The sequence below is a fragment of the Aedes albopictus genome, chromosome 2 (assembly GCF_035046485.1).
Source record: "Aedes albopictus strain Foshan chromosome 2, AalbF5, whole genome shotgun sequence".
Classification (NCBI taxonomy): Eukaryota; Metazoa; Arthropoda; class Insecta; order Diptera; family Culicidae; genus Aedes; species Aedes albopictus.
The window spans coordinates 328,331,883-328,352,481 of record NC_085137.1 but is presented as its reverse complement, the minus strand read 5'-3'; the positions used below and the strand labels follow the sequence as shown (position 1 = coordinate 328,352,481).

Below are 20,599 nucleotides of genomic sequence, written 5' to 3'. Positions count from 1 at the left end.
TCCACCTGGTAGAGGATCTTTTGTTTTGGTAAACAAAATTTATTTGACACTTCTAGTACCGCTACTGACGCTGTAAGGGCGCGGCAAACTAGATGTTAGTCACACGACACGAACAGTCGCGACATTGGACTTCTGTGGCTACATAATTATTCTAATGTGATTTCCGAGGTAAAACATCGTGAATATGTATTTGCTGTGCCAATTGTATTCCTGATGAGGCAAATCACACGATTGTTGAGTTTAGACTATGAAAGTGAATTGAATTGGCGAACAAATTTGGTTGAACTACAAAGTTATATTGTTAAGTTCTAGTTTAGTTAAGAATATTACTAGTGACATGGCATCTAGTGAAGAGAACGCCTTCGATGATGAGCTACATACACTGAAAAACGGCTTGTGGTAATGACCAACATAAAAATGTTTTCAAATTTACCATGGCAAAACGTGATCATCGACCAACAAACGACTCTTGTGTGCATTTTGTTACCTCCTATATCAACCGGTTCGATAGGCGAGTGGTAGCGTGCGAGCCTGATCTCAAGGTTCTTGGTTCGATTTCGGTTGCCAACAGAAACTTTTTTTGATTGTAAATCGGTTCCATGGTAAAATTGAAAGCATTAATAATCTGTTCTCGGATACTTATTCAAAACGACGTATCAACATAGGATTTGCGTGTATTATACGTCGTTTCGAAAAAGTATCCGAGTGTTGAATGGAAACGCAACTCAGTCTGCTCAAATTTGGTGGTGTTGTGTATTTAAACTGACCCTCAGAATAGTAATTTCAACCACAAGCCGTCTTTCAGTGTAGTGACTTATAAACAAATGTGCGCACTCCATCCTTATCCGAGAGAAGACATCAATGACTCTGATGGTGAAGATGATGGTGTTAATGTCACTATTATGCCCCTACGGCTGCCACCGCTTATGGTGGAGAAAGTTGATAGTCGTTGCTACTATAGCACTGGAAATGCAAGTAAGTCTGGGTACAGTGATAAAGCTGGTAAATAAATGAAACGCCGTAGGGGGGGGTGGGGGTAAGACGGACATGTTTAGTAAACACTCTATTTTGACAGTGTAAACAATGCGATAATTCAAATTTTATCTCCATACTATATACTTCAACTAAGGTACTTTACAGTCTGCAAGCTGATTTTGCAATAAAATTTGATTTTCCATGACTTTTGAGATAATTAAAAAGTGATCTCCAAATGTATGTTTTTCAACAGTGTGGGTAAGACGGACCGGTAGGGTGGGTAAGATGGACACGTTTGGAAATTTAGCTAATACGCCTCTAATTGTGTTAAATGATGTTTGTGGCCGTTTGTATTCGGTAGATCAATCATAATAGAATCTAAATTTGGCCCTAAATCTCTTAGCGAAACGTGTTTCTGCAAATTAAAATCTATTTTGTAAATTGGAAACCTCCATAGAGTGATAAACGCCTAACAGTATGCAATGCTCTGGTAATTTTACAAAGTTCAAACAGTTCCAACAACAAAAATTCTAATAAAATGAATTTTTGAATAAAAAATCAATATGAAATACTTTATACGGCTTCCACAAACATTTTTGTACTCCATAGATTTCAATCTGTGAACAATGTGTGGGTCTTATGGCACTATCAAAGTAACCCCAACACTGTCCGTCTTACCCACCCTCAAGGCGGACCGTCTTACCTCCACACAACGCAAAATATTCATTCCACCACCGTTATTTATGATCCAAGAAATTTACCTGAATGTCGTTGTGTATATGATGGAACAGTTTAAAACTACTGGGAAACTCCAAATAAAATGCAAAAACTTAAAACAGATTCTCGAGCTCGGCAAACAAAAATGCCGAGTGCGAACGGCAATACGCAAAATTGCTGATATTTCAGCAATCAAAATTGTTATTACGGAGAATCAGCAAAGAAATGTACTGGAAATCCGTAATGACACCTCAGAATACTGAACTTCATCAAACAAAGTTACTGAGCTATTCGGCATTAAGTTATTTTACCGAAATCAGCAAATGCGTTTGACGAGATTTCGGCATATGCATGCTACTTTGCCGAGGTTCAGCAGTGCAGCTGTCACTTGGAGTCGCGTTCGCGCCCTGCATCTTGAAGCCATTTTTGTTCCAAGAGTATAATGCTGAGTGTAAAAAGTGATTGCCCCAGAAGAATTACAGAAAATTCTAAAGAAAACAATATTTCAACTACAGTAAGTAATGTTTCAACGCTGGAACATGACCTGGAAGCCCTGAAGTCAGGAGATAATCAATGCGAGCTGTTTTATTGTTAATAAGTTTTTTGCTTTACTTTTGCAGATATTTTGTTCAATTCGTCTATAAAGAATACTCTACGGTAAAACTGATGACGTCGGCTTTCTTCAGCGGCAGTATTAAAAGCAAGTGCTTGTTGTTCATTTAATAATAAATCATGTGATGAATAATGTACATACATGACTAAATAAAATGTTTTTATTGAATAATTGTTAATTTACTATTTATCGAATGAAACCGCGAACATGATTAAGTTGCTGTTTTTTCGGCAAATCATAATTCATTTGAATTTACTGATCAATCAGTAATAGATGGTTTGTTTACATATTTTTGCCGAGTATACTGTAACATTTTTTGCCGAGATTCACAGCAATTTTTGACATTTGGTCAAACGCAGGATTGCCGAAGCGCTCAGTATTTTAACTTCTGCCGAGATGTTTGCTGATCACTCGGCTGTGCAAATCTCGGCAAAAGTTTTGCTGAGATTCGGCAATCGAAACTAAGTGTGTAGCAATTTAATGTTAAAAAGCTTATTTATTGCCGCCTCAAAATTAGATCCCAGCACAAAAGCGTGTAGGCTGGTAAATGATTGATTATTTTTTGCACTTTTGACATATTTATTCTCTCATGGAGTGGTTCAATAATCATCAACTGATAAGAAGATAGAGTTAATCGTAAAAGAAAGTCAAATATCAGCTCTTAAGTGCCAGAACAAGTCGGTGGTCCGTCTTACCCACCCGGTCCGTCTTACCCCCATCCCCCTACTATGTGCGGGGCAGCGCGTCGTAGGTTATTGCATCAAGCCTGCACTCCCAAAAGATTGAGACATCCCTAATGGCCCTGAGAACAGTCACGCTATCCAAAGCTTTTGCATGGGCTGGGCAGAGACGAGAAGCCCTCCCTGCTCCAACATACTCCGATATAGGCCTAATCAGAAGACGTTTAAAACTGGCTGATTTTATAAGGGCCTTTGACAGTTCTCGTATGAAAATGACAGTTCAGCATTTGCGCCTTCGTTCGGCAGTTGTAAACAGTGGCATACACTGACCTGTCAACTGAAAATGCCTATTACTAACCGGGTAAGGCTAGGAATCACGTCCAGGAATTATCCCGTCATCGAACTGACAACTAATCAACAGGAAGTGGTTCAAGAAGAAAGTTATTCAGCAACGCCGGGAACAGTTCAAGACCAAGCTTGTTTGCTATAGACTTAGGCCAGGGTATCTAGTGCTCAGATGTCAGGGTAAAGAAACTGCTGATTGGGTTAAAGACAAGTTCACGTCGTTGGTGCTTTGGGAAGGTGCTGATTTGATCGTAGTGGATGAAGGAAAATCCCACGGCCTAAAGTGCTGATCGCCTTCTTCCCATGGTGTGCCAAGTACGGAAATGACATTATTAAGTCTCTTAAAGAGGGTCAAAATGACGATTTATTTGCCGATACATGGTGCATTCTCCACCGTCGCGTGAAGGAAGAGCACGTTGAGCTCACTTTCACAGTTGACGATTGCTCTCTGCGGAAGTATAAGGATCGAAAATTTGTTATAAATTTCAGATATAGGCAGATTCAAATAACAAGGAAACGCCCCAACTTAAAAGGGGAAAGTTCTCTTTATGCTGACTGTTATCCCTGGCGAAATGGCTATGGATTGTGAAGTAGTCCATGAATACCAAATCGTTCCAGGGATAAGTGCAGTTGGGAACCGGTTATTCGACTACTCGAGAAATATCACGCGAAGTTCTGAAAAGGAAGAAGGACTCACTGGAGCTAATAATGATTTAGAAGACCAAGGGCAACCACAATGCCTATGGTAATTATAAATCAGGTGCTGATGATTCAGGTAGCCAGGAATCGGGTAAATCTACAATAACGGCACTACAGTCGTTAGTGAGCAAAGTTGAGAAATCGCTTCAAGCCAAGGAAGTATCTGCGGTTGCTTTTCTCGACATTGAGGGCATTCGACAATGCATTTTACAGCTCCACGCGTTCAGCGATGGAAGCAAGAGGCTTGGATAAATGTAGGGAATCGCACCACTTGGGCGGTGGCTTCTATTTTCGTCTGTTTTCCACTATAAATCAGTCAAATTTGAACCAATTGACACAATTTTTGGAATGCAGTGAGATAGCTATAGTATCTTCCCGTGTACAACATTTCAAGTCAACTGGTTCAAAATTGACTGAGTTATCGTGGAAAACAGACGAATATAGAAGCCACCGCCCAAGTAGCGCGATACCCTATTATTGAATGGATAATATCTATGCTAGAAGATCGGGAGATTTCTACTGATCTCGGGGGTGCGAAACTATCTGCTAGATCTGTGAAGGGCTGTCAAGGAGGAGTATTATCGCCCTTACTGTGGTCTTTGATAGTGGACGAACTCCTTTAAAAGCTAATGAATCAAGGTTTTGAGGTGATATGACACGCAGATGATGTGGCCATTTTGGTACGTGGGAAATACTACGATTTAAAATCGGCTCCAGCATGCGCTGAATAGCTGAATGTTACTCTAAAATTATGCAGGAAAAAGGGATTAAGCGTAAACCCTTCCAAAACTGTTATCGTTCCTTCTACCAGAAGGAAGAAATTACTCAGCCTTCATATGGTTGGAGTTCAAATTCAGTTCTCGGAAGAAGTTAAAAATCTCGGCACAAAGAAACAATCGTAACACTTAGAACAAATTTCATTTAAAAAACATCTTCACAAAAACGTAATCGCCCAATGCTAAACGTACTGTGTTTGACCGGGCCGCCACTAGATGGCGGTAGTGAGCAAACGTCAAACAGGAGCAAAAACGATACCAGCGCCGCGAGTGGTAGATCGACCTACTACTGAATATTTGAATCAACCGTTAAAAAGGTGATTGATGGGAAGCAATGAGAGTGTGACGTCTGTTTCGCTGTGATCTCGGTGTAACTTTGGACAAAAGACTGAACTGGAATTCTCATCTAAATAAGGTATAACTAAGGGTACAAATGCACATACGTGTGTGCAATAAGGCTGACACATATTTCGATTTTCTCTTATGTGCCCTGCAGTTTCTGCGTCACAATAAATTGTTAGAAGGTGATCTAGTAGGAAATTGGAAGATCGTCAAAGATAATACAATAGAGGATTGGATGATGACGTACACAGATAAAAATAATGAGATTTACACGTCATGTAAACTTCATTTTAGTCATGTAAACTTAGTGTTATGATGGTTTACATGATATATCATGTAAATTTGTGTTATATGCCATGTAAACTCTCAGAGTCATGCTGAATTACATGACATATAATGGAAGTTTACATGATATTTCATGAACTTTACAAGATATGTCATGTAAACTTCTATGATATGGAGCGTGGGATATCATGTGCATCATATGTCACAGAATTTTACACTCTTTTTTCGATCTGTGTAGACCAATTATGATGTTCCCTTTAAGGCTCAAGAAACCATTATTCAGTCATCAGCAATCATCACTCATCAACTATTTGTGGGCCATATTTAGATCCAAGTTCTATTGTATTTTATACTGATGGATCTTAGATCGGTGACAATACTGGTGCTGGAGTTTTGGCCCCGGTATAAGTAAAGCTATACCAATAGGATGCAGTACCACTGTCTTTCAAGCAGAAATTCAAGCCATATTAGAGTGTGCTAATACTTGTCCGAGAAGAAATTTCAGGTTTGGAAAAACAAGCATCTTCTCAGACAGTGAAGCTGCTCTGAATGCGCTGAAGGCATTCACGTGCCTGTCCAATCTAGTGTGGGAATGCATTATTTCTCTGAAGGAGTTGGCCAGTAGGAACTAAGTAACATTATACTAGGTACCCGCTAGGCTCTACAGATGAGAGCATAGAAAAAAAAGTGAATCGAATGTAATGACAAATTTACAACACCACACAAAACATACTGAATGTGTTCTTCCTTTAATTCAATGGGCTCTAATACATCTTATTGAAGATATCTTGAGAGCAGAACGTCTTTGAATATCTTAACTAAAATGTTATGGCGTTGATGTAAAAAAATTACCATTTTTCCGAGGAAAATCCATGTCAGTCCATAATAACTTTTTTGAACGTTCAAAAAGTGACTACTTTTTTAAGACTTTCGAATTATATATTGTTGATAAACGGTCAAAATTTCATTCGTTTCGGTTAACTGATTTCCGAGATATGACAGTTCAAAAATTGGTTGTCTAAAAAATAGTGTGCTAGCTTCCCGAAACATTAATCAATCGAGCTGAAATTTGTACCAAAGATGCACATATAATAGGTTGGCAAACAATCGGAATTTGAGAATTTTTGATGCACTCTATGAAAAAGTACAGCTTGTTGAACTTTTTTATGAGAGAAAAAAAAAGTTGCATATCCCAAAAATGTTGGCCACCCCCTATATATATTGGAGGCAGGATTTGCATTAGATTGCATTGCATTGATTTGCATTGCATTGGTATTAGAAATATGGATAGGGGTGTCCAGTTAGCCTAGTGGTTAGGGCTATGGATCGCCAATCCGGAGACGGCGGGTTCGATTCCCGTTCCGGTCGGGAAAATTTTCTCGACTCCCTGAGCGTAGTGTATCATTGTACTTGCCACACACACAATGTAAAAATTCATGCAATGGCAGGCAAAGAAAGCCATTCAATTTAACTGTAGAAGTGCTCTAAGAACACTAAGTTGAAGAGAGGCAGCCCAAGTTCCAATGCGAACGTCGAGTCATAAAGAAGAAAAAGAAGAATATGGATATTGCATTTTAGAAACGCATATGGTTTTGTACAAAAATAAAAATATTTTTGAAGAGGGACGTGATAAAATCGTAACATTACTGTAAGGCCTTCAAAAGTACGTGCTAAATTTTTGTTAACAGCAAACAAAAAATCTTAAGATATTGATTATGCATATTTTATAATGTTCACGATCTGCACGAGTTCTTTCTATAACAATTATTCTTTTTCTCCTACAGGCACCGCATCCGAAATCGATCAGAAGTTCCGCCAACTGAAACTGGCGAACCAGAAGTTGGCCCGGAACAGCCGTGCCGGAAACGTTTTCGAGAGCATTCACGTTTCCAAAACGTCCGAAACGAGTCCCAGCGAGAACGCCAAGGTCGAAGAAACGATCCTGTTCGCTCGAGAGGTTATCAGTCAGCCTCAGGAAACGGTGATGACTGGAAGAAGTAGTAGCAATCGGCACGTGCCGGCCAGTTTGTGCATCGTTCTAGCGATGGCCGTGTTGGGACTTTTGCTGCGCAAAGACTTTCCCTAGAACTCGATTTCTTACTAATGATCTCAGTGAACAGACATAACGTACACTCTAATGACTAACGAATAACGCACTCGTAACCAGAATCAGAAATGCTGTGTGAGGTAAAATTGATCACTGTGCTAGATTTCTAACAATATTGATGTCTTGTACAAGCAAACGAATGGGTCAGAGATAAAAAAAAGCAAAGTGAGGTTCTAACTGTTATACTAGCAAATGTTAGGCGTTCTAAAGTTATTTAATCATGTGCTCCAATATTATTTTCATTTTAAAGTATTTCGGTCCACTTTTTGAACTTTTTTTTTATTTTTATTATGCAGTTCTTTTTACAATTTTCAAGTAACTTGGATATGACCATTTCTTCACCAGGATTAATACTATTCATTTAAAAAAAACAAAACAATTATGCCAAAACACCGTACATTTTTACATCTGACTTGTATTACACAGAATTTGTGTAAAAACTATTTAGTAAAATTTATCGCACGTTTTATTATAATTTTTACAATTTTGGATACTTATGAATATACAAATTATCCATACTTCAATATTTTGAAATTGCATCCAAAACCAACATCTACTAGAAAAATGTGTGAATCTCTAAAACAAAGAAGTTATCAAATGCAATGTTTTGCCTCTGACTCACTAAAAAAACTAAAAGAACCAGCGATTACGTTGTTACAATTGAGTACAGTCTAATAATACAGATATAACTTACAAAGCAATCACTGTCTGAAAAAAAATACTTAGCTTCAAATATGTGCAAGTGTTCTAAAAGTGAATTTACAGTTCAACTTGTATATATAGTTGCTGATTTACATCAAACAACAATATTATTCAAAAAAATTAAAAATTAAGATAAATTACTCCTTTTGTCTTTCGCGTTGACAAAGGGATTGCTATGAACCTTACTCGATTCCAAGCAAATGTATGAAAAGCGCAAAAATGACAACCTTCCTGAAATGTGATCTAAAAATTCAGCCCGGTTTGCAAAAACTTGTACATAAATACAACAAAAATGTTTAGGTCATAAGAATATGCTTACCACAAAAACAATTAAAAAAAAGCTGTACGTTTTAAATAAGCCTACATTAATACGAACTAGTGCCCGACAAATTTTAAGCGACTGCATTTTAACAAAGTTTTAACGTAACGAGTTTTACGACATCGGCATCAAAAAAATGTGATTGATCGAATTGGACCTTGTACATTTATTTTTCGTCTCAATTGATTGGTAATTTGCAGATATTGTAAAGGAATTGAGTCGAACGCAATCTTCAACTCAATTCTTCAAAACAAATATAAGCAATGTAAGTAATACTAGTCTAATAACATTAAAAATGCGGATCCAAACGATTCGAGGTGTAAAATCAACATAAACATAAAAAAATGAATTCGTAATATAATGAGCTAAGTACTGCGATGAGCAATCAATGGAATCCATCGATAAGCGGGCCACGTGTGACGCTTGGGAACGTCTACAGTATCCACGTTTCCTATTGCGATTTCATATCTTATGGGTGTCATGCTTCTCAACTAGATCTTTGCGTAACTAATTACACAACTGTAATTCCATCGACCTCTCAAGCATCGCGGACTAGAGTTCACTATGTATATGTATAGCACAACTCTAGATTCCGTAAACTCTTGTCACATTTGGCCCTCTTATTGAACGGATATGCGTAACAATAAGACTAATGTAAAGTAACTAAATTTAGAGAAATAAACAAAACTAACGGTATTTTCATTGGTTTACTATTTGATGACATCCATATTTTTATAACGAAAATAAGATCCTCTTCATAGTTATTTATGCGGTATAGACGAGTGCACCGATGAACTGAATTCATTGCGGTCCGAGAATTTTGACACTAGAGCGGGGTCGCTTCTAATCAGAAGTGAAAGATTTCCAATCAGAATTGAACAATTCTGATTGGAAGCGACCCCGCTCTAGTGTCAAAATTCTCGGACCGCGATGAATTCAGCTTATCGGTGCACTCGTCTATAGACGAGTGCACCGATGAACTGAATTCATCGCGGTCCGAGAATTTTGACACTAGAGCGGGGTCGCTTCCAATCAGAAGTGAAAGATTTCCAATCAGAATTGAACAATTCTAATTGGGAACGACCCCGCTGTAGTGTCAAAATTTTCGGACCGCGATGAATTCAGTTCATCGGTGCACTCGTCTATGGACTTATCCACCGATGAACCGAATTCATCGCGGTCCGAGAATTTTGACACTAGAGCGGGGTCGTTTCCAATCAGAATCATTCAATTCTGATTGGAACGACCCCGCTCTAGTGTCAAAATTACACAAGTTTACAAAATAAAACGAAAGTCGTGAACTTCTGTCAACGACCAAAATTTTTGAAGCACAATTTAGTGCTGATTTCGAAACCGACTTTCAAAAAATTTTAAGTAGAACAGTTTTCGAGTTTTAGCTCAATATCGAGTTTTGCAATTTTTCAAAATATGTAATTTACTGAAATTTAAATATATTGCGTTTTGTTCAACCAATTTTAAATCTCTTTCCATAAATTAAAGGCTGAATACAATACCATTCGATCATCTGAATACGGGTTTTGCGTCAGATTGATTAAATTCGAGATATTGGCAAGTTTTAGGGACAATCTTCTTAAATTTTAGCAAAATTCTCAAAAAATTTTGAAGAAATGTATTTTTTTCAATAGGAAAAAACCAACTTAAAAATTCTTTCTCGACGTTTATTTGACATATCATATGTAGGCGAGTTACAGTAAAAATTTCAGCTCAATCGGAGCATGAATTACGGGGAATGAGATGTTTGAAGTGAGCGACTTTGCTTAAAAATAGAACAAAAATCGATTTCAAATCATCAACCTTGTATGGAAAGTCGAAAAAATTTCCGCTCTACTGTAATTTTTTTCTTTTGCGTTTTCGAACTCAGGGCATGATTCTACACCAAAAATGATCATCAGCTTACCGAGTTCAAAAATGCTGTAAACTAGTGTTATCGGACCGCGATGAATTCGGTTCATCGGTGGATAAGTCCATGGACTTATCCATCGATGAACCGAATTCATCGCGGTCCAACAAATTAAACACTAGAGCGGAGCCATTCCCAATCAGAATCGTTAAATTCTGATTGGAAATCGTTCTATTCTGATTGGAACCGGCCCCGCTCTAGTGTCAAAATTCTCGGACCGCAATGAATTCGGTTCATCGGTGGATAAGTCCATTCTACTAAGCTAGAGCAAATAATGCAAAACTACTGGTTGTCCCTTTCACTCACTAGTGACGTCACTATTCCAATTGCATACCCAAGTAACCAAAAGTTCCGCTTCCCATGACAAAATGCACTTTCAAGTTCCACAAAGTTCAGATAAAGTTCCGAACGGAACTTTCTTGCTGCTTAAAAGGCTAACAATGAGCCTTGCTGGAACTCCGCACACAAGTTCCAGCAAGGCTCATTGTTAGCATCTTAAGCAGCCAGAAAGTTCCTCTCGGAACATTATCTGAACTTCGTTGAACTTGGAAGCTGCTTAAGATGCTACTCGGAACTTTGTTGGAACTTTCTAGTTCCTTAAAGTTCATTTCAGTAGCTTGATGTTCTAAGAATTTATTGTTGTCATTTTAGCAAAAACGTAGTTATAAGCAAATTTTCATAAACAACAAAATTAAATTCGCTGCAACAGACACATAATGGATAAGTTAACTTCGCTACTGTACAAGTGTGCAAACCTAGATGTCGACATAGGATAGATTCAAGGCAGATTTTATAAATTGTTGCGCCAGCAGACAGACGAACTGACAGAAAGAACTATTCCGATTTGGTAACACTCTTTTATTCAGGTATTGAGGGTTATAAAATCCCTTTGGGAAAAAATGAGGATAAATGTGTTTTAACAGTTTTATGTTTGTGGGATATGTGAAAAAAATTGTCTTATGTGTTTATCCTGTGCAAGTACTTACGTTTAGTGTTCTTCTGTTGGATTTTTCGTCCGTACTAGCTAAAACATCCGTACTATTAGTTCGTAAGGTAATATCCGTGACAAACTGCTGGATTATGTTAGAAATTAGGTTAAGTATTTGCATGGATTTGAGTTCATTAATTTACCTGTCTTGTGTGTTTAGTTTAAGTAAATTTTAACTAGAATAACTAATTTCACCCTCGCTTTAGCTGTTTCTAACTAGATTTAAGTAGAATAAAGAATTTAGCTTAAGTTTTCACTGCGAACAAATTTCTTATTTCACCTGCACGTTTCCTCACTGCTACTCGTTAGTGATTTTTCTCTTTTTCTGACTACTCACGTTATCTCTACGTCATCCGACGATCGCTGTCAGGTGGTCGTCAGAGGTTGACAGCTGACAAGCCAGGGTCGGAGCTACTCACCGTCCGAAAACAAGGTCGATGTGAAAAGAAGGTGCGCTGCATCCCGTAGGGTTGTGACACTCCCCCTCGGTACGCCACTGCTGTCCAAGTGGCTTACCTCCATTCGCACTGACGTCCAATACTGCGACCTTGGTGGCTGGTCTCTCCAGAAGACCGTTTGCTGTCTGTACTGTTACACGACGTACCTGTTCGTCCTTTCCTCTGATTGCCTCGACCACGCGTCCTCGTGGCCAGCAGTTCCTCGGAAGATTGTCGTCCACAATCAACACCAGATCGCCTTCCTGGATAGGCTTGACGGGTTGAAACCATTTCGTCCGACGCGTCAGAGTGGGTAGATATTCAGACACCCACTTCTTCCAGAAGTTGTCTGCGTACAGCTGAGCCATGGTCCACGATCTCTTCAAAACAGTAGGTCTGTCATCGAAAGCGATCGGGGGCTTATTCCCATTTGCGGACCCTAATAGAAAGTGATTCGGTGTTAGGGGGGGTTCGGTGTCATTATCTAGCGGTATGTCAGTGAGCGGTCTTGAGTTAAGAATCATCTCGATCTCCATCAGCATCGTTCGCAGAATTTCATCCGTTGGGAGGCGAGGAGGGTCGAAATCGTTCATGTTCTTCTTGACTGACTGGATCAGACGTTCCCAACAGCCTCCAAAATGCGGTGCAGATGGCGGGTTGAACGTCCACTTGGTATCTGGACTGATAAACTCGGTCATGAGCTTCTCCTCGTTGACGTGCTCCAGTGCTTCGCGCAGCTCTCGTGAAGCTCCGATGAAATTCGTTCCTCGGTCGCTGATAATCTCCAACGGTGCGCCTCTTCGTGCTATGAAGTTGCGCAATGCTAGAATGCACGAATCTGTCGTCAGCGAATGTGCAACCTCGATGTGTACACCCCTGGTTGTCATGCAGGTGAGCAGAACTCCCCATCGTTTTTCGGATCGTCTACCGACTAGCACTGACATCGGCCCGAAGTAACCGATTCCTGTGTAGGAGAATGGTCGTTGGAATGCTGCTAATCGGGCTGGCGGTAGATCTCCCATTGCTGGGGGTTGCGGACTTGCTCGGCGAACTTTGCAACGTTGACAGTTTCTGCGGACACGATCGAATTCTGTTCGAAGACGAGGAATGCTGTATTTCAGCCGTATCTGGTTCAGTGCTGTTTGGTGGTTTTGATGTCGGCATGTCGCGTGGTAGTCAGCAATCACCAAGTTGGTCACGTAGTTTTGCCGCGGGAGTAGAATTGGATTCTTGGCAGATTCATCTGCCCATTCGCAGACATTGATCCGTCCTCGCATTCGTAGAACGCCGTGTTCGTCGATGATCGGGCTGACCTTGTACAACGGACTACTTCTCGGCAAGATTCGCTCCCATGGATTCGTCTGCGGAAATCTGTCGCGGATCAACTGAATTTCGTCCGGAAATGCTTGCTGCTGAACTAGTCGATAGATGGTGTTCTCTGCCAGCTTCAGTTCTTCCTGTGTTAGCGGCCCAAGTTCCAAGGTCAGCTTCATGGTCCGCTTCCGGAGGTTACTGACAAAACGATGAACGTATCCGACCGATCTCAGCAGACGTTTCCATTTCGAAAACCGTTCGAAGTCCACCAGTGTATCGCCGACTTCGACTGTATGATGTAGAATACTGGGTCGAATCTCCTCCACGGTTGCTCCCAAATCTCCGCTATCTCCTGGCCATTGGTGTACAGACTGCCACAGAAAATCGGGACCACGAAACCAACGGCCGCTTGGTTGAAAGTCTGGCAGCCTTTGCCACTTCGTCCCTTCATCCGCTACGTTCTTTTTGGTTGGCAGCCACCTCCATTCGCTGGCTTGTGTAGTGTCAAGCAACTCACTAACCCTGAACGCTACAAATTGGCTATAGCGTCGATGATCAGATCGCAGCCAACAGACTACGTCGCGGGAATCGGTCCAAAAGACGCGGCGGCTGATCTTCATCCGGTGGGACTTGGCAATGCAATCTGCAAGGCGAGCTCCTAAAACAGCAGCCTGAAGCTCAAGGCGAGGGATTGAGAGGAACTTTAGAGGAGCCACGCGAGTTTTTGACCCAATCAAAGCGCATTCAACTTTTCCTTCTTCTTCGAACCTGAAGTACGCCACGGCTGCCATCCCATTCTCGCTCGCATCACAGAAAACGTGTAGCTCTACGTTGTTTGTCAGTTCAGCTGATGTTTCGATTCGGTAACAGCGGGGAATACTGACCAAACGGACATTCGGCAGCGCTTCAATCCATGTCATCCACTTTTCCGCCAGCTTCCCATCAATCTCGTCATCCCAGCCGCATCCGGAACGCCAGATTTCCTGCAGTAGAATCTTTAGGTAGATGAGAAAATTGGCAATAAGTCCCATTGGGTCATAGATGGCCATAAGCGTCCTTAGAACTTCACGTTTTGTCGGCATCCTGGCTCCTGACAGCAGCTCCGCATCGTGCTTCGGTGACAGCTTGAACGTGAATGTGTCGGTCGTGGTGTCCCACCACATTCCAAGTACCTTCTCCGTTGCCATCTCCGCGTAGAAACTCAGATTCTTCTCCGTGGCAGAGTTTTCGTGCAGACTCTCGATTTTATAAATTGTTGCGCCAGCAGACAGACGAACTGACAGAAAGAACTATTCCGATTTGGTAACACTCTTTTATTCAGGTATTGAGGGTTATAAAATCCCTTTGGGAAAAAATGAGGATAAATGTGTTTTAACAGTTTTATGTTTGTGGGATATGTGAAAAAAATTGTCTTATGTGTTTATCCTGTGCAAGTACTTACGTTTAGTGTTCTTCTGTTGGATTTTTCGTCCGTACTAGCTAAAACATCCGTACTATTAGTTCGTAAGGTAATATCCGTGACAAACTGCTGGATTATGTTAGAAATTAGGTTAAGTATTTGCATGGATTTGAGTTCATTAATTTACCTGTCTTGTGTGTTTAGTTTAAGTAAATTTTAACTAGAATAACTAATTTCACCCTCGCTTTAGCTGTTTCTAACTAGATTTAAGTAGAATAAAGAATTTAGCTTAAGTTTTCACTGCGAACAAATTTCTTATTTCACCTGCACGTTTCCTCACTGCTACTCGTTAGTGATTTTTCTCTTTTTCTGACTACTCACGTTATCTCTACGTCATCCGACGATCGCTGTCAGGTGGTCGTCAGAGGTTGACAGCTGACAAGCCAGGGTCGGAGCTACTCACCGTCCGAAAACAAGGTCGATGTGAAAAGAAGGTGCGCTGCATCCCGTAGGGTTGTGACACTCCCCCTCGGTACGCCACTGCTGTCCAAGTGGCTTACCTCCATTCGCACTGACGTCCAATACTGCGACCTTGGTGGCTGGTCTCTCCAGAAGACCGTTTGCTGTCTGTACTGTTACACGACGTACCTGTTCGTCCTTTCCTCTGATTGCCTCGACCACGCGTCCTCGTGGCCAGCAGTTCCTCGGAAGATTGTCGTCCACAATCAACACCAGATCGCCTTCCTGGATAGGCTTGACGGGTTGAAACCATTTCGTCCGACGCGTCAGAGTGGGTAGATATTCAGACACCCACTTCTTCCAGAAGTTGTCTGCGTACAGCTGAGCCATGGTCCACGATCTCTTCAAAACAGTAGGTCTGTCATCGAAAGCGATCGGGGGCTTATTCCCATTTGCGGACCCTAATAGAAAGTGATTCGGTGTTAGGGGGGGTTCGGTGTCATTATCTAGCGGTATGTCAGTGAGCGGTCTTGAGTTAAGAATCATCTCGATCTCCATCAGCATCGTTCGCAGAATTTCATCCGTTGGGAGGCGAGGAGGGTCGAAATCGTTCATGTTCTTCTTGACTGACTGGATCAGACGTTCCCAACAGCCTCCAAAATGCGGTGCAGATGGCGGGTTGAACGTCCACTTGGTATCTGGACTGATAAACTCGGTCATGAGCTTCTCCTCGTTGACGTGCTCCAGTGCTTCGCGCAGCTCTCGTGAAGCTCCGATGAAATTCGTTCCTCGGTCGCTGATAATCTCCAACGGTGCGCCTCTTCGTGCTATGAAGTTGCGCAATGCTAGAATGCACGAATCTGTCGTCAGCGAATGTGCAACCTCGATGTGTACACCCCTGGTTGTCATGCAGGTGAGCAGAACTCCCCATCGTTTTTCGGATCGTCTACCGACTAGCACTGACATCGGCCCGAAGTAATCGATTCCTGTGTAGGAGAATGGTCGTTGGAATGCTGCTAATCGGGCTGGCGGTAGATCTCCCATTGCTGGGGGTTGCGGACTTGCTCGGCGAACTTTGCAACGTTGACAGTTTCTGCGGACACGATCGAATTCTGTTCGAAGACGAGGAATGCTGTATTTCAGCCGTATCTGGTTCAGTGCTGTTTGGTGGTTTTGATGTCGGCATGTCGCGTGGTAGTCAGCAATCACCAAGTTGGTCACGTAGTTTTGCCGCGGGAGTAGAATTGGATTCTTGGCAGATTCATCTGCCCATTCGCAGACATTGATCCGTCCTCGCATTCGTAGAACGCCGTGTTCGTCGATGATCGGGCTGACCTTGTACAACGGACTACTTCTCGGCAAGATTCGCTCCCATGGATTCGTCTGCGGAAATCTGTCGCGGATCAACTGAATTTCGTCCGGAAATGCTTGCTGCTGAACTAGTCGATAGATGGTGTTCTCTGCCAGCTTCAGTTCTTCCTGTGTTAGCGGCCCAAGTGTTGCAGTATGCACGCGCCCCTCGGTTGTTCATTCTCTTTCGTTACACACACACATTGATATACCCTCACACGGAGCTGAAGGGAACAGCACAGTGAATAGCCAGTAGAATATAGGCGAGCCAAGGGAGCACAGTGCGCTCCGTGAATGAGTACAATAAATCGTTTTGAACTAATCGAACCCGTGTTTAATTAACATTAAAACATGGTGTCAGAAGTCGGTTCGCGATTCGAATAGTGTTTTCCGGCGTCATTGGTGTATATCGCGGAAAATTGGTGCGGAAAAAAAGACTCGAGTGTGAAAAACTCGCGGTGAATCGGTCTGCGGCAAGACAGCCGCCATTTTGTTTTCAGTGGAAAAAAGTGGTGGATCCTCCTCGACATGGATCCCAATCAGTTCAAGATGTTTCTGGAGCACCAGAACAACATTTTCCAGCAGTTCATGCAGTCAGTGAATTCGACGGCATCGTCAGCGGCAGCAGCAGCGACGTCGTCTTTGCAGCAGCAGCGCCAAGCCGACCAGCGTCCATGCGCGGCGAACGTGCACGTCCCACAGCCATCGCCTCTGGCTCTTGAAGGTGATATGGAGGACAATTTCGATTTTTTTGTGAAGAGTTGGAACGACTATTCCAAGGCGATCGGCATGGACGAGTGGCCCCGCGGTGACGAAGCAAAAAAAGTCAGCTTTCTGCTGGCCATTATTGGTGAACCAGCCAGGAAGAAGTATTACAACTTCGAGCTCACCACAGCTGAGGCAGCAAATACGCAATCAGCACTTCAGGCTATCAAGTCGAAGGTGGTGGCAAAACGAAACATAATCGTCGACAGATTGGATTTTTTCTCCGCTGTCCAAGCATCTCGAGAAACGGTGGATGACTTCTGCTCTCGCCTCAAAGGTTTGGCCAAAATTTCCAAGCTGGGTAATCTCGAGTCGGAACTCATTGCGTACAAGCTGGTCACCGCCAACAAGTGGCAGAGTTTGCGAACAAAAATGTTGACCATACCCGACATAACATTGGAAAAAGCAGTAGATCTCTGTCGCGCAGAGGAAATCACGGAGAAGAGGTCTCAAGAGCTGAACTACACCATTCCGGAGTCAGATGTCAACAAAATCACGAAAGGAAAATCTCGTTCGAAGCAGTCGCACTCTCCAAGGTGTAAGTTTTGCGGAGATACTCATGAATTCTCGAAAGGAGCATGCCCGGCTCTCGGCAAACGATGTCATAAGTGCAACGGGAAAAATCATTTCGAGAGAGTATGCCGAGCAGCAGGACGCAGAACCAGCCGACGGTCCCGTAGAGTTCGTGAAGTCAAGGAAGAAAGCAGTTCAGAAAACGAATCTACTACTACAGATGAATCATCGGAAGAAAGCGAACAAGAATATGAAATAGGCAAGGTTTACGACAACTCGGACAACGGAGGCGGTGTAGCAGCAGAATTGGACATGCGTTTCTCTAGGTCGTGGAAGTCGGTCCTTTGCGATCTCGACACAGGCGCCAACACAAGCCTGATAGGGTTCAGGCATTTGGTGGAGCTTACAGGAGAACGGAATCCATCGCTGCAGCCATCGACGCTGCGCTTACAAAGCTTCGGTGGCAATCCGATTAAGGTTCTGGGGCAGGTGAAAGTGAAGTGTCGTCGTGAGGGTCGCAAATACCGTTTGGTGCTACAAGTCGTCGATGTGGACCACCGACCCTTACTATCAGCTAATGCATCTCGTGAGTTGGGGTTCGTCAAGTTTTGTAAAACGGTCGAGTTCAATGCGTCGGGAGTCAACGCGTCAAATGAGAAACTGCTGAAGATCTATCGCGTGCAAGCTCAACGGATTATCAACGAGCATCAAGAATTATTCGAAGGTTACGGGAAGTTTCCAGGAGTAGTTACGCTCGAACTCGACGACAGTGTAGTCCCGACGATCCAATCTCCACGACGAGTCCCAATCGCTTTACGAAGTGATTTGAAAAAGGAGCTAGAGTCGCTGGAACAAAGCGGCATAATCGTGAAGGAGCCTAATCACACCAACTGGGTAAGTAACCTAGTCCTAGTACAACGAGGTGGACCGAATTCGGGCATACGAATTTGCCTGGATCCGATAATGCTAAATAAGGCTCTGCGTCGACCAAATTTGCAATCCACAACGTTGGACGAGATTCTCCCGGAACTGGGCAAAGCACGTGTGTTTTCGACGATGGACGCGAAGAAAGGATTCTGGCATGTGGTTCTGGACGACGATAGCAGTAAGTTGACCACATTTTGGACACCGTTTGGTAGATATCGCTGGACTCGTCTGCCTTTCGGAATTGCGTCAGCTCCGGAGATCTTTCAATTAAAGTTGCAGCAGGTGATCCAGGATTTGGAAGGTGTGGAGTGCATCGCTGACGACATGCTCATCTACGGAGTAGGAGATACGCTGGAGGAAGCGTTGCAGAATCACAACCGCTGTCTGAAGAAACTGCTTCAGCGATTGAAGGAAAACAACGTCAAGCTCAATCGCGCTAAGCTGAACATCTGCCGAACGACGGTTGGGTTTTACGGCCACGTTCTGACCAACCAAGGACTACGACCGGATGTTTCCAAACTTTCAGCGATAAAAAGTTACCCGACTCCAGGTAACAGAAAGGAAGTACACAGATTCGTCGGCATGGTCAACTATCTTAGCCGATTCATTCCAAACCTAAGCATGAACCTAACCAATCTTCGTAAGCTGATTCTGGAAACCATACCCTGGCAGTGGACTACGGTGGAGCAGAAGGAGTTTGAGAAGGTGAAATCTCTGGTATCCAGTATCGATACCTTGAAGTACTATGACGTGACCAAGCCTCTAACAGTGGAATGCGATGCGAGCTGCTACGGTTTGGGTGTTGCTGTCTACCAAGGAGACGGCATCATTGGATACGCGTCACGTACATTGACATCCACTGAGCGAAATTATGCCCAAATAGAGAAGGAGCTCCTGGCCATCGTTTTTGCTTGCACCAGATTCGACCAACTGATCGTAGGCAACCCCAGAACTACCATAAAGACGGATCACAAGCCCCTCCTAAGTGTCTTCAACAAGCCTTTGCTGTCAGCACCGAAGCGCCTACAGCACATGCTTCTGAAATTGCAGCGATACAGTTTGAATCTGGAGTTCGTCACAGGGAAAAACAACGTGGTAGCTGACGCTCTATCACGGGCTCCACTTGAGAACGAGAAGGATTTGGATCCGTATGAGAAATTGAATGTCTACGAAGTACTAACGGAGATGTCACAGGTGAAGCTCAGCAATTTTCTCAACGTCTCGGATGCACGACTTGCCGAAATTGTGGAGCATACTGCGAAGGACGTGACGTTGCAGATCATCATCGGCTACATACTTCAGGGTTGGCCGACAACGGTCGATCGAGTACCCGACGGTGCTAAAATCTACTTCGGCCAACGCCACGAGTTGTCTACTCAAGACGGCATTGTGTTCCGGGGTGACCAAATCGTCGTTCCGCACACCTTGAGAAGAAATCTTGTAGACAGCTGTCACGCAAGTCATAACGGTATGGAAGCAACGTTGAAGCTGGCTCGATCGAACCTGTTCTGGCCAGGCATGAGCTCGCAAGTGAAGGACGTCGTGAAGCAGTGTCCAGTTTGTGCAAAATTCGCCGCGTCGCAGACAAATCCACCAATGAGGAGCCATCAAATCCCGGTGTATCCGTTTCAGATGGTATCGTTGGACGTGTTTTTTGCCGACTACAAGGGGTCAAAGCGCAAGTTTTTGGTGATGGTGGATCATTACTCCGATTTTTTTGAAGTAAGTTTGCTGAAGGATTTGACACCGGAGTCCGTCATTTCGGTCTGTAAAGAAAATTTCGCTCGCCACGGCATTCCGCAACTTGTGCTATCGGACAACGGAACTAACTTCGTTAACCAGAAAATGCTCCAGTTTGCCTCAGAGTGGGGGTTCAAACAAACAACGTCAGCACCACACCATCAACAAGCCAACGGTAAATCCGAAGCTGCAGTGAAGATTGCCAAACGATTACTGAAGAAGGCGG

The 20,599-nt window shown here is 42.8% G+C and overlaps 1 protein-coding gene across 3 annotated transcripts in view; it reads left to right on the top strand.

The window, feature by feature from the left end:
• Positions 1-9,256, top strand: part of LOC109399520 (uncharacterized) — a 384,950-nt gene extending 375,694 nt beyond the window's left edge. For all 3 annotated transcript variants that reach the window (XM_062852498.1, XM_062852497.1, XM_062852496.1), the window contains exon 7: positions 7,217-9,256. In XM_062852498.1, coding sequence (XP_062708482.1) covers positions 7,217-7,518 — 302 coding nt within the window. In that variant the 3' untranslated portion in view covers positions 7,519-9,256. The remainder of the gene's footprint in view (positions 1-7,216) is intronic.
• Positions 9,257-20,599: the final 11,343 nt, after the last annotated feature.